This window comes from Mus caroli, chromosome 2, assembly GCF_900094665.2.
Source record: "Mus caroli chromosome 2, CAROLI_EIJ_v1.1, whole genome shotgun sequence".
NCBI classification, from domain to species: Eukaryota; Metazoa; Chordata; class Mammalia; order Rodentia; family Muridae; genus Mus; species Mus caroli.
The window spans coordinates 18008104-18021653 of NC_034571.1; the positions used below are offsets into that span (position 1 = coordinate 18008104).

Consider the following 13550-nt stretch of genomic DNA (forward strand, 5'->3'; position numbering starts at 1 on the left):
ATACTGTTACAAAGCAATATGACACAAAGTAGTGCTTTCTTATATATGTGTGTTTATATGTGTGAGTATATGTGTGTGTGTGCACCATATATGCACAATATATATATTCTCTGTGCACCATTTATGCTTTTATCTTGTTTTGTGGAATAAAATGAGAGTGTTACATCTAGGGTGATAGATATACTTTCATTTCCATTCATATATGTGTATCTGCAGACACACACATGCACATAAATTTTAAGCCTATCTAGTAACATATCTGGCATGTCATGCATATTGTTTGTTGGCTGTATTTTCCACTAAATGTAACTCCAGAAAGCTTTTCCCTATTCACCCACATTGAGAGAACATGATTGGGAAGGATGTTGTGACTGTCGTTCATAAACTACCCACCATAATGTATTTTTGACCAAAACATTTCTTTTGAACCTGGACTCTGAGGCTGTGAAAGCTCAAGACAAAAAGCCATGTGTTTATATGTTTGTTCTGTCTGATAGGTTTAGCTGTCTCCATAAACAGCCTTTGCTTGTGGGGAAATTGGGAAATGAAAACCAGGATGGAGGGCTTTCCTCTCTACCATTCACTCCAGCACATGACCATCCCACTTTGCTGTGCTCTTTCCAAGCTGAGGATCCATAGCAGCCTCTTTCTCTTGTCACTCTGGTTCTTGCATGGCTTCAGAGGGGAGGAGCTGATGAGGTTAGGAAGTGCTAGTTGAAAGATTTCCACAATGACTGGCTAGAAACACTTCAGTAGAGTTGGATGTGACCTAAATATTTAAAGATCTTTATCTTGTTTACTGAAAACCTTTGGGTCTCAGAGTTAGACTGCACTGAAGGAATAACCTGGATTTGGCTGATACTTCTTAATTAGAAACACTCTACCAAGATGCAAATACAATCACTACTAAGGGTTTGGGATCCCATTATTTTTATCTTTAGTTTATAATTTCTTTTTGCATTTTAGAGATATTGGAGATTTATAAAGGACTTCCAGATGCCTTTAATGTGCTGTCACGGTGACCAGCCATGCATTTTATAATTTTAAAGTTACCTCTATATTTTCTATTCCCACCATTTATTCCTTTTTATAATTTTGGAGTAACAGGAGCCAACTACAAAATAATAAGACCCAGCCGGCAGCTGTGAGACCGTGTGAGCATGAAAATGCTTCCTATCTCATGCACAGTCACTGTGTAAATGCAAAAATTTACTGAGTACCTTCTTTTTCTTATTTTGTGGAGTTTGAATGAAACTTTAAATAATTAATTCAAAATTTATGGCCATTATTATATTTCCTATCTGTTAGTAATGTTTTATGAACCAAACTATCCTCACAATCTTGGCTAACAGAAATCTTAAAGCATGTAACACTTCATTCACCCATAAAGGTAATTTAATTCACAGCCTGTTTCACTGAACTGAAGCAACTGCCACTCAATGTGCTAATTAGGAAAGCAGAATTGCTGTTTAACACAAGTGCTCAGATCCCCAAAGTATAAGCCTAAAACATGAGCATCACACCGTTACCTCTCAGAGCTCCAGAAAGGCTGTCGGCCTGTGCTGGCTTCTGACCAATGTACCTTCAAGCAATACCAGTCACTTTGTTTGGGGAGCCAACATCAATAGTATTTCTTCTTTTAATGTTTTAACTATCCTTTAACAATACATATTATATTCAAAAGATTTTTTTCTCTTGTGAATTTTTAATAAGCCTACTGAATTGTTTTTCTTTCTGGTTCTCTTTTTCACACTGTTTTCAGCATCTGAGTAGGATTTTAATCCAACAGACTTGAAAGTCAAAACTTATTACATGTTGCCATCTTACTATTTAAAAAGTAGGAGGCAGGAGAATCTCAAGTTCAGACCATTCTGAGCTATGATACACTTTCAAGGCCAACTAGAGTTACATTATAAAAGGGCAAGTACTGTCAAAACACAGAGAAAAACCAGGTCAAACTCACCTTTTTGTCAAGAGCCCGTTTTACATACAACCTCACAGCTGCTGTGTGACCTTAATTCATTTGTGAGGGCAAGATTCTCATAGCATAATGATTTTTCTAAAGGTCCCACAATGGCAATAAGTGTGCTCTTACAATGGCAATAAGTTCAAAATGAATTTAAGGGAGGAAGAGATGTTGAAGCCATAGCAGTTACATAATATCATTATTTTTACTCCATGAACACAACACATGTGTTTTATGTCAGTAGAATCATCATTAGTAAGTCTTTCGGTTTTGTAGATTAATTTTCTTACAGAGATCTGTTATTGAATGTTATTAACTAATAGTTAAGGAAGGGCTATATGTTTCATAATCATTTTATTAAATTATATGTTAGTATGCAAAATTTAACATGTCATAAGACAACGAAATTTTAACGACTCATTTGGAGATTGTTTTTCTCATTATAGTGTACCAACTTGCATTTCTAACTTATTGAACAAGCAGGCATTTCATTCTCCATCACTTCTTCCTTTTTTCAACATCATTGATTATATATGTGTGTGTGTGTGTGTGTCTGTGTGTGTGTGTCTGTGTGTGTGTGTTATATAATAGATTTATCTGCTACCAATTATTGGCAGGTAATGTACCAGGGACTTGCTTGCAATTTTGAATGAGATAGCTAAACTTTGTTGTATATATTTTGTCCCAGCAAAGACAACACGTCAAGCAACTGGGTTACAGTAATAATTACTTCAAAACAGAGCTGTTGCAAGAATGGAGGAAGCTTAGCATTCGATAAGAGTAAATAATGTACAAATAAAGTGAAACTCTGGTGCTGTTTGGGAGTGGGAAGTGTCATGGATACCAAGCTGGAGTTGAGCCATGAAGGATGTGATGAGGAAGTGTCTAGGTTGAAGTCTCATTATTTACTCCATCCTTAGGGTCACAGGCTAATGTCACCAATCCCTTGCCCACTAATAGAGAGTTTAGATATCAGCTAGAGAGTTTAGATACCTCTTGTACTCATGAACAGAGTGCTTGCATTCAGGTGCCTGCATGCATTGCGTCACCAAAACTTCCAATTTTGAGATCCTGGACACAGTCCTTGTGCTCACTTCTCCTCTATAAAAGTCCTTATAGTTAAAAAGTGTTGTGAGGATTAAATGAGTTGAAGTATGCAAAACATGCTCAATTTAGTGTCTAGACAATAACTATGTATATGCAATTATTTTTATCATTTACATTTAACATTTATTCTGTGCATTTATAACTTCTTTAAGATCAAATCCACATCTAACTTGTTTTGATGGCTTCTTAATTCCTTTCTGAATAAATAAATATAAAACATGCCAATTAAAATAACAATGATGAGCCCTAATTCGTTTTTTTTTTAAATAGCTTATTTTCAAAATAACACTTTCTTTAAAAAGCAAAACTCTAAATAGATTTTTAAAATATTGTAAACATTTTCTATTTGTAAAGTATATGGATGGACTAAGACCCATGCCCATCTATAATTGTAGTTTTTGTTCAGATATTAAAATAAAATAGAAAAGCTACATAGGCAAAAGGTGAAGACAGAAATTTGAAAGGAAGAGGGGCTGGGGGAACAGAAAGTCATCTGTGGAAACAATGGGTGCAATTACGATGCAGTGAATGACTGTAGGTTTTACAAGAAAGAATAAACAAGGTAACTTTCCTACTCATATTAGCCTGTTTACTGAATATTCTTTGCTCCAGGCATTATCATCTAACCACTTATCCTCTGCCTAGACCATTCCCCATCAGCTCTTACCATACAGTGGGTAGCTATCTCATAACTCAGAACTCTGTGTCCCCAGGAATTTACACTGCCAGAATAGTTTCAAAACTACACTTCTAATGCTAATAGTTGAGACTTATGTGCTCTTATATTTCCACTCTGGTGTCTCTAGTCTCTAACTCGCCTCCCACCACATAAGAAGAAACACTTGTGGTCCCCAAATTCCTTACTCATGCATCCAGATTTCTGCTTGACTCAAGTTATCTCTTCCTCATTCAGCTTCAAGTCCTTACTAAAGAATGAAACTTGCTTTGAAGAACTCATAATTACTGTTGCTCTCATATGCAAGGAGAATATTTCTAAAATGAATGAGCCTACATTTATAGTACACATTTATGAAATTTTAACTGGTTCTATGTTTATATCTTTTATTCTTAGTTCACATCTTTTTCTGATAAATCTTAGAGGGAAGTCTTTATGTGTATATTATATCCTCTCTCCATACACATGCAGGCACATATCCATATATAAATGCTAAATTAAAAATGAACAATAAATTTTGTGTAAGTGAGAGAATAGAGTCAAAGCTATCACTTGACTTCCAGAACACACAGTGTAATGATTTCTTGAGTATGTTCCTAGGTTTACTTTTTAAAAAATATCTTCTTGAGACTTTTCTCTTGCTCTTTCCCTATTTCTATAAAATATTAATTCTATTTTTCAAATAGTTTTACTACAAAAATACCAGGAAATAATTACAGTGTTATTCTGCAGACACAGGGGAGAGGGACTTTATTTGTGCAATGCTGAAGAGAAATCTTCGCTACCTGAAATACACGTTTCTAGTTTTAAAAGTCAATGATGTACACACAGACTTTTGGCCAACAGCAGAGTTTCTGTTATTATGGCCCTGACTTCAGCAGAATAAATTCATGCCAGTTGATTGTCTCTGCTTTTTAGCATCATTCATTCTTTAATACTATCCAAGGCTCCCTGGTAGAGTTAGAGGAATTTGTCAAAAAGAACTTGCTGAAAATTATGTAACAGGGTTATGGAAGGCAGTAGAGTGTCTTGTACAAGTCTTTTGACTGCCCCCATAGAATTGGACTCTTATTCTGTGGCCCCACTGAAGCTGCGTAGATGTCTACTGTAGCTACTGTGTTGCCTTAATGAACCCTTTGGCATAAGTGCCTCTTGCCTGATTCTTATAGGTCCCATCAGCCTGGAGGAGTATTTGATTTCTATTTATTGAAATTGAAATGATATGCAAGGATTGAATGAATTCCCTGGACCATGTTCTGAGTTAACTAGGAAAGACGTAGTGGTAGGTGGATTGATTAGAGGTACAGTATGGAAAATCTTGTCAGGGCTATCTCACACAGGAGAAGGGCCTTGCTAGAAACGTAGAATGGGAGAGCTTTAGTAGGAGATGGTAGAGAGAACCAGTCTGCAAGGTTGTGTTGAAAAAAGAGACAGGATTAGACTCATTCTTTCCTACTGATGCCAGACAAGACAAGCCTGCTGGGAAACAGATTCCACAGAGAAGCAACAGCTTTAGGGGCAGCACCTACTCCAGTTCTTGGGGACCCACATGGAGACTGAGTTGTATATCTGCTACATATGTTCCTGCCATCTTGGTACAGACCATGTACGCTCTTTGGTTGGTAGCACAGTCTCTGAGAGCTCCTAAGGGTCCAGGTTAGTTGATGCTGTTGGTCTTCCTGTGGAGTTCTATGCTCTTTAGGGCCTTTAATCCTCCCCCAACTCTTCCATAAGAGTCCCCTAATCTCCATCCACTATTTGACTGTGGGTATCTACATTGTTTCAGTCAGCTGGTGGGTAGAGTCTTTCAGAGGACAGTTATGCTAGGCCCCTCTCTGAAATAGAGGGAAGGGGACCATCCTCTCAGAGAAGAGGGGGAAGGAGATGGAGGAGGGACCCTGTGGAGGGGAAGCAGTGATTGGGATGTAAAAAATTAATTAATAAAGGAAGAATGGAAGGGAGGAAGGAAGGAAGGAAGGAAGGAAGGAAGGAAGGAAGGAAGGAAGGAAGGAAGGAAGGAAGGAAGGAAAAGAGAGAGAGGGAGAATTTGTATACTACAGACTTGGAAACAGGTGATCAGAATATGAAATTAGATGTTAAGGATTTAGGTTTCATTGAAATCTATGGAGTGATCCTGTAGTTCTTCAGCCTCAATAATGAGTTAAGGGAACATTTAAGAAACCATTTAAGTGAATGTATGCTTATGTCAAAATCAACTCATGTTAAGTACACAGTTGTAATGTACTGACTTTTGTGGGCAGCAGTTGATGTTGAAGGACTCTCTGTCTCATCCACAGGTCGTTATTCTGTACTTTGAGCCAAGTACATTTCGTTGTATTCTCCTAAGGTGGGCTCGTCTTCTTGGTTTTGCTACTGTTTATGGAACTGTGACCCTCAAGCTTCACAGGTATGTTATGTTTCTTCACTATTTATTCTCACAGAGGAGCCAACTTGTCTTGTTTGTAGTTGTAAACTGAGCTGGCCATTATTCAACAATGTAAATAGTAAGATAGAATAATAAACATGTATATCTCACACATCCTGGTTAGGTTATTTCTTCACTTGACAGCAGCTGGAGCAATCTGGGAAGAAACTCAAGTCAAAATTTTTGTCTATTGAACTAGTCCATAAGCAAGTCTGTGGGGACATTTTCTTGAGTAATGGTTGATGTGTCATAGCCCAGCCGTTGGGATGTTAACAGTATTTACTAGTTAAATCAAAATAGAAAGACAATACAAATCACTCTGTTGGTTTTCCAGGATAAAGTTATTTTTTTAATGGTTTTGGATTAAAAGTTGTGAGGCTCTTCCCTGGGGAAGACTAATCCTCCTGCTCTAACCATTTAGTTGCCTGTAGCCATTTGTCTAGGATTGGGGACCTGTAAGATTCCCTTTTCCATGCCACTATGTCTATTGGTGTCATCTTTGTTCAAGTAACATGTACAGACTAAGCATGTTGTACTTAAATATTTAGGAATAGCTTACATGTTCATATTTTCAAACATATACCTATATTTAGAGGGCGATAGAGGGGTTTGAGGGATGAAATGGAAGAGGGAAGATGATATATTTTTACTTAAGAATTAAAAGAAAGTACTCAAAAAGTTTCTTTTCTTTTCTTTCTTTCTTTCTTTCTTTCTTTCTTTCTTTCTTTCTTTCTTTCTTTCTTTTTTCCTTTTTACCATTTGGGGATTAGCAACCTTGAAAAAATGGAAGATACTGTAAGTTCTCTTACAGTTAGTTCAAGGCAACCCAAATATGAAAATAAAATAAACTACCTGTCTATAGTGCTGGGGTAGGGCCTGGAAATCCCTGGCTTTGCCATCCCTCTTATCTGCAAGTTTAAAGAAAGCCTCAGTGAAATTGTGCCAAAGAGGAAGGAGGAAAAATTCCCACAAGGTGACACTGAATGAAACCCTGGTACTAATGAGTAGGGGCAGATATGATGACCATAGAGTATACTCTATGTACCCACCTGGCTGTGAGTATTTCTCAGTCAAGGTATGGCTCATGCTAAGTGTACTTTCAATGATATGTGTTATGTTTAGTTTAATTTCTGTCATTACACAATCTTCTGAAATTATGATAATTACTCTGTCTTCTACACAAAATCAACCATCTCCCTTACCTTCTGCTCTTCCTGGTTCCCTCCTTCTCTTTCTCTCCCTTCCTTTCTAATTAATTACTGAGAGTAATCCAGATCAGATGAATGAAAAATTGAATTAATGAATGAGTAGAGGTCAGTTGAGATCTCTAAACTGCTTCCTACAGTTCATTTATATTCCCCAGCTTACCATGTGATACTCGGGGTGACCCAAGTGCTTGGAACACATAACATTTTGGCTGGAAAATATTTTGAGGGCAGCGGTAAATAGCATCAGCTCATAAAGTGAGATTATTTCTGTTCAAGTACCTTTTCAAATCATCCTGATTCTTTCCAGGAAAAAGATGAGTTCAGAGCAGCTAGGTTTTTCTTAACACCTGTCACACCCCTGCTAATCTCATTTGGAAGAGGCAGACCAGGCTGCAGGCTTAGAGCTGTTCACTTCAGTGCTGTGTCCTTAGGAGTTATTATTCTGTTCTATTGTATTTATTTCCATTGCTGCTATCTATTTATGGAAAGTATTGGCTGTTTTTTCTTTTTAGTAACAATATGAAGTTCCCTTCAAAATGCTTTAAAACAACAAATAGAAACTGATTTAAAGAGAATATTAACTGGTTCTGAGACAACAGCAAACATGAGGACATATGAAATAATTAGAATATGGGAAACTGGTTTCTTTAATCATCTTTTGCTTATTTTAAAGACTGGAATGGAAGCTATTTCCTCTGTGAGTCTCTAGAAATTATGCCAGTGAAGAATGACTGCTAAAGGCTTCAAACTGGTAGATATTGTGTCTAATTTAATGAGGAAAATTACTCTAGTCCTGTGTGAATCTCATGGCTTTACTCTTGTACTCTGTGTTTTTTCTTTATTGCTTAAATTTAAATCGTTCATTCATAAACTGAGCAGTTACCATTTCTAGAAAACTGTGAGCACACCAAAAGTAGGACCGGCCAGCCCAGCTCTGTTTTCCTGCTCTAGGGTTACAGCAAAACACCATGACCAAAATCATCCCAGGGTGGGGGTGGTGATTTGCTTACCCTTCTTCCTCATCACTTCCATCAGAGAAGAAGATAAAGCAGGAATTCAAGTAAGAGCAGATTCAGGAACAATAAAGGGATGCTACTTACTCCCTTGCTTCCCTAGAATACATACAGCTGTTTGTTTTATATAATCCAGGTCTGCCTACCCAGGGTTGGTGCTGTGCACAGTGGGCTGGGTTCTCCCATATCAATCATCAGTCAAGACAATGTCCCTGCAGACATGCGCATATGCCAGTCTGATGGATCCAATTCCTCAGCTGAGGCTCCCTCTTCACAGATATCTCTAGTTTGTATCAACTTGACAAAAACTAATCAGCACAGCTCCCATCTTCTTTGATGTCCTGTATTTGTTGGATGGAGGGTACATTACATTTGATACTCTGTATTTGTTGGTTGGTAGGAATGCCGTATTTGATATACTGTGTTGGATAGTGGGAATACTGTGTTTGATATACTGCATTTGTTGGAGGGTGGGTAGTTTTAGTGAATGGAGCTTAGAGATGCTTTCTTTCTGACTGGATTTGAGTCAAGAAAGGATTTGCTTACAATACAAGGCAGAGAAGTAACACAGATCTTAATAATTCTAAATTTGAATTTTATTTCTTCTGTTATCTACATGTGCAATAAACGCATCCTATTTTAACATCTAAGAATTAGATTCATCATCTATAAATTTGTACTTCACCTGTGCAACTGTAAGGATGACATCTAATTTGAAAAAGTCAGGTAGGAGAATTTTAGCCACAGAAACTGAGTGTGTGAAAATTACACTGAAGTTTCAAACATTGAAGCAATATGGGCAAGGACATAAGAATAGAGCAAAAGGCAGAAAACCAGGCCCTAGGAGAGCCCTATCCAGGATCTTAAGGGTCAAAATATTTTAGGCTGAGGGGACAGCATATTCTTAACATTGTAGCCCTAGTCTCATGGGAACTTCATTTTCATATCTAGATTTATTTATTTAATACAAGGAAAGAAAAAAATTACTTCTCTAGGCAGAGTATTCTAGGCCAATTGTGAGTGATCACACTCACAATAGGAAATGACTTTATAGATTTTGCATATAGACTAAGCCAGAAAGACCAAAGGCTGTATTTCAGCATTTTCCTTAAAGACTAAGCACTTTTCTGTCACCAGTTCTCTTGCTGGTTGATTGTCATGTCTATACAATACCCAGAGCACCAAATACTTGGGGAAAGGTCATGGAAAAGAAACAAGACCTCACTGGCTCTGTTTTAGAAATACCACCTTTAGTGTGGGTTGACTCTGAGGATGCCTTCTGTGTACATAGTGTGAAGTTAGAAATGGCATGGAACTGGGTTTCAGGAGGCCTTATTTAAATCTCAGTTTAGCTTCTAACACTAAGAAATCATAAGGCCTGTTTATTTTATAAAAGAAAGAAGTATACCAGTTGGCGTGAACTTCCTCTCTATCTCTTTACCATGTCAGTACACTGTACCCTGGGAAATTAAAGGCTAATGTACTTTTTACCAAATCTCTCTTTCTCTTATGTCCTTTTCTCATGGAGAAGCAGCACACAGCCAAAGGCACCATAACAATCCAGAATAGGATTGTAAGATTCTGAGGCTATTAACTCTGCAACACGGGATTGAGTCGAAGTGGGGTAGAGGCAGAATTGTCTCTCCTGGGAGGAGTGTTGTGCCATGTATGCTGTTTGGAATTATTTGCATCTGCAGTAATACAGAGTAGATGGCATCCATCCACCTACCAGCCATTTACCCATCTGTTTATTTGTGGAGTTGGGAATTGAGCATGGAACCTCACATATCCTAGTCACAGACTCTATCACTTCAATTATACTCCCAACCCAACCCCAGATAAAATTTTAACTATTTTTAATGACTTGCTTGATTTTTCTACTGATAATTATTGGCAGGCCATCCATGCAATGCAATTTATTTAAACATAAAATTCTTTATTCTTTAGAAAAATAACAGAAAGAGAGTAAGGGGATGGGGAAGGAGAAAAGGAAGGGAGCCAGTTTTACCTAGCTTAGAAGAATTGAAGTAGCTAAAAAACAAAGAATAATCATTTATCAAAAAGAGAATTCTTCAACTGACCATAGACATACTTGTCTTGGTCCATGAATGAGGCAAGGTGGATCAAAAACTGCAGCCAGAACTTCTACAGAGCTAGTTTTTCTTAGTTGTTTATGCAATTTGGATAAGCTGAGAGCACTCAGGAGGATGAGGCAGGGGAGTCATGAGTTTGAGGTCAGCCAACAGAAAAAGTTTGAAGCTATTTTGGATAACAGGGTAAGACTCTGTCTCAAAACAGGCAAGCAAACAACTAGAAAATGGGAAAGGTACTATCTCTGGGCTCAGAAAGGCTAAGCATGTCTTCAAGAGGCAAAGCAAGGGGATAATTTAGGTGACAGGGGTTAGAAATTTTAAAACAATGCTAAAAGAATTGTTAAGCCCTATAATAAATGTTCCTGAAAATACATTAGCCTTTTACTAATAGGAAAAAAAGGCCTTCCTATGCTGTTTAAAATAAGGATTTGATCAAGCTGTGAAAAGCCCTCCCCTGGCTTTGATCTTAGATCTGTCTCTAAGAGTGTTCATGAGTTCTTCACCATTCTACTCTCTTTAAAACCCAGAGCAGTTTTCTGTACTGTGCTCCATAGCAGCAAATATTTACAGTTTGTAGGAAGTCTTATTTTTTATGTATTAGTTTGTTTCTGAGTAAAATTTAAGAAGTGAGTGGGTGGGTGATATTTATATCTGTTTCTTTATGTATCCTTTGGATAATAAATTATAGTTATGTACCTTAAATTATTAAAGGAAAAGGAAAGCAATTTTTTGGATACCTCAGGGACTGTGCCTGAATGTAGTCAAGGTTGGCTCATTTAGCATAACTTGTAACCAGCTTCAGTAGCAGAGAATTTTAAATAGGCCTTTACACAGATGTCTGAAGGATGATTATTTCGCCTTATTGTAAATATACACCCATCTTCCCTAAAAGTACACTGAGTAGGGTGTTTTAGTTCATTCCTCTCTTAAGAAACAACTGTCAGTGCTGGGTGGCTATGCAATTATCTGTGGCTCTCCACAGGTTTCTCCTGCAACTCTTCTTGTATTTACTTTTTATATTTAATGTCTGCTTACAATATAGTTTGTTGCTATAAAAAACCCAAAACACTGAAGTTAGGCTAACTTTATAAAGAAAAAGAGTTTCACAGTTTTGAAGCCTGCATGTCCAAATAGTATGGTCTCTCTGGCCATTAAGGATATCAAGTTTCATTACAAAATAAAAAGTGGGTGCTGGTAGAGGCCAGTCATGTCTGTGCTCAAGAAGGTACTCAAATGCCAAGCATAGTGGTCCAGGTCATTGGCCCGAGTTCAAAATAAGCTTGGGCTAGACAACAAGACCTTGTCGAGGAGAAATGAAAAGAAGAATAGACTGAAGATGAAGAGGAGGAAAAGGTATTAACACCTTGTTGAGGAAAAGAGGAGGAGGAAGAAGGGGAAGATGGGAAGGAGGAGAAAGGGGATGCAGCAACTAACTCAGGCATCCCAAGAGAACTGAGTTCATCTATAAATGCTCCATCCCAGAAAGATGTAAACACAATAACCCTAGGGCTCACACACTAGACCCAAACTTTAATGTTCCACACTTAAGACATAGCCTTTGGAGGGACCAATTTTTCAGCACATAAACCTTTAGGAAATATGCTCTGTCATATTTAAACCGTATCAAGGTTACAAGTCATGTCCAAGGGGTTTTCACGTGGAACATTTTCAGAACAGCTCTAGCCAACTCCATGTCAGCCAAAATAATATTGGGTTGACAGTATCCTTTGAGCATGAGCTATGGTATTTGTATCCTGACCAGGGCAAGTTAAAAGCTTACTTTTGGATCCTAGGAGTAATACAATCCCCAGCCTCTCTCTGATGAGCTCCTTGTGGCTTTGCATCTTTATGCATCACATGGAACAACCTCAAGTGGAGTAGTGCTTGTGGTGGTGTTTCATGAAGGTCACATTGGCCACCTGAGAAAAGGAATTTATCCTCTCTTTTTAAGGAAGGTCACTTTTTCCTGTCAGTGGTGCACATGAACAGGAAGCTAAACAAATTCAAAAGCCCAAGGATGTTGCTAGGGATAAACAGAAAGTTATAGGAGCCTTTTACCATGCCCTTTTCTTTCCATACATTGAGAAAGTAATTAGATGCCTTCTAGAAAAGTGGCATGCTTAAGGAAAACAGAACTCCAAAACTGGCTTCTTGGAAAATTGGAAAAACAGTTTTTAAAGGATTCCTGTCTGTTTTTTTTTCCTGTTTCATAGCTCATTATCCAATAGCCTGGGTTTCTCTGTAGGCCAGTGATTCTCAACATTTATAATGCTGCTACCCTTCAATATAGTTCCTTATATTGTGGTGACTCTTCAAGTATAAAATGATTTTTGTTGTAACTCCATAACTGCAATTTTGCTACTGTTGTGAATCATAATGTAAACATCTGAAGTGGAAACTTTAGGGTTCTTTGGAAAGTCGGTTGTGTGAGTCAGATGGTGTTTTGCTGGGGCAAATATGTGAAGGAATGTTTCACTGAAGCAGACACAGGTGAAAGGATGTTCTACTAAAGCAAACACAAGTTAAAGGGCATGTGATGAAGGATTCTTTGAAAAGGACTCACATGTATTGGTTCACCTTACATTATGTAGTTGAGCTCCTTTTGTCAGAACTCCACAGAGAGAAATGTACCAAAGACTTCTGGTGGTGTGCTGTGGCTTCTTGCCACTTCCATAGACTCAAGATGATTGGCAGAGTTATGTCAGCTGAGCTTAGACTCACCTGATGTGAGCTACACTCACATGCTAAGTCAAGATACATGGTGAGACAAGACCCATGGAGGACACAAGATGTTTGGTGGGAGTATAAATAGGACTCAAAAGACTTTTGGGGTGGATGGGAGCTTGTTTGTATAGCGAACTGTACAATGCTTGTTGGTCTTGCATCTTTGCTGACTCAGAATTTAAAAGTTTACTTCATATGTTCACTAGTTGAAAGCATTGGAGTGGCAAACACCAGGGACCCATGCTAGGGCACGGACTACTCAGATTCAAGCCAACACTCAGAAACTGTGTGTGGCTGTACATCAGAGCTCTGCATACCTTGTATTTTGAGCAATACCA

At 37.9% G+C, this 13550-nt stretch overlaps 1 protein-coding gene across 1 annotated transcript in view; it reads left to right on the plus strand.

Moving 5' to 3' along the window:
* The window catches only part of Gpr158 (G protein-coupled receptor 158), a 391739-nt gene that overhangs the window by 336611 nt on the left and 41578 nt on the right, over positions 1–13550 (plus strand). Inside the window, exon 6 of the mRNA XM_021152640.2 lies at positions 6047–6156. Coding sequence (XP_021008299.1) covers positions 6047–6156 — 110 coding nt within the window. The remainder of the gene's footprint in view (positions 1–6046; positions 6157–13550) is intronic.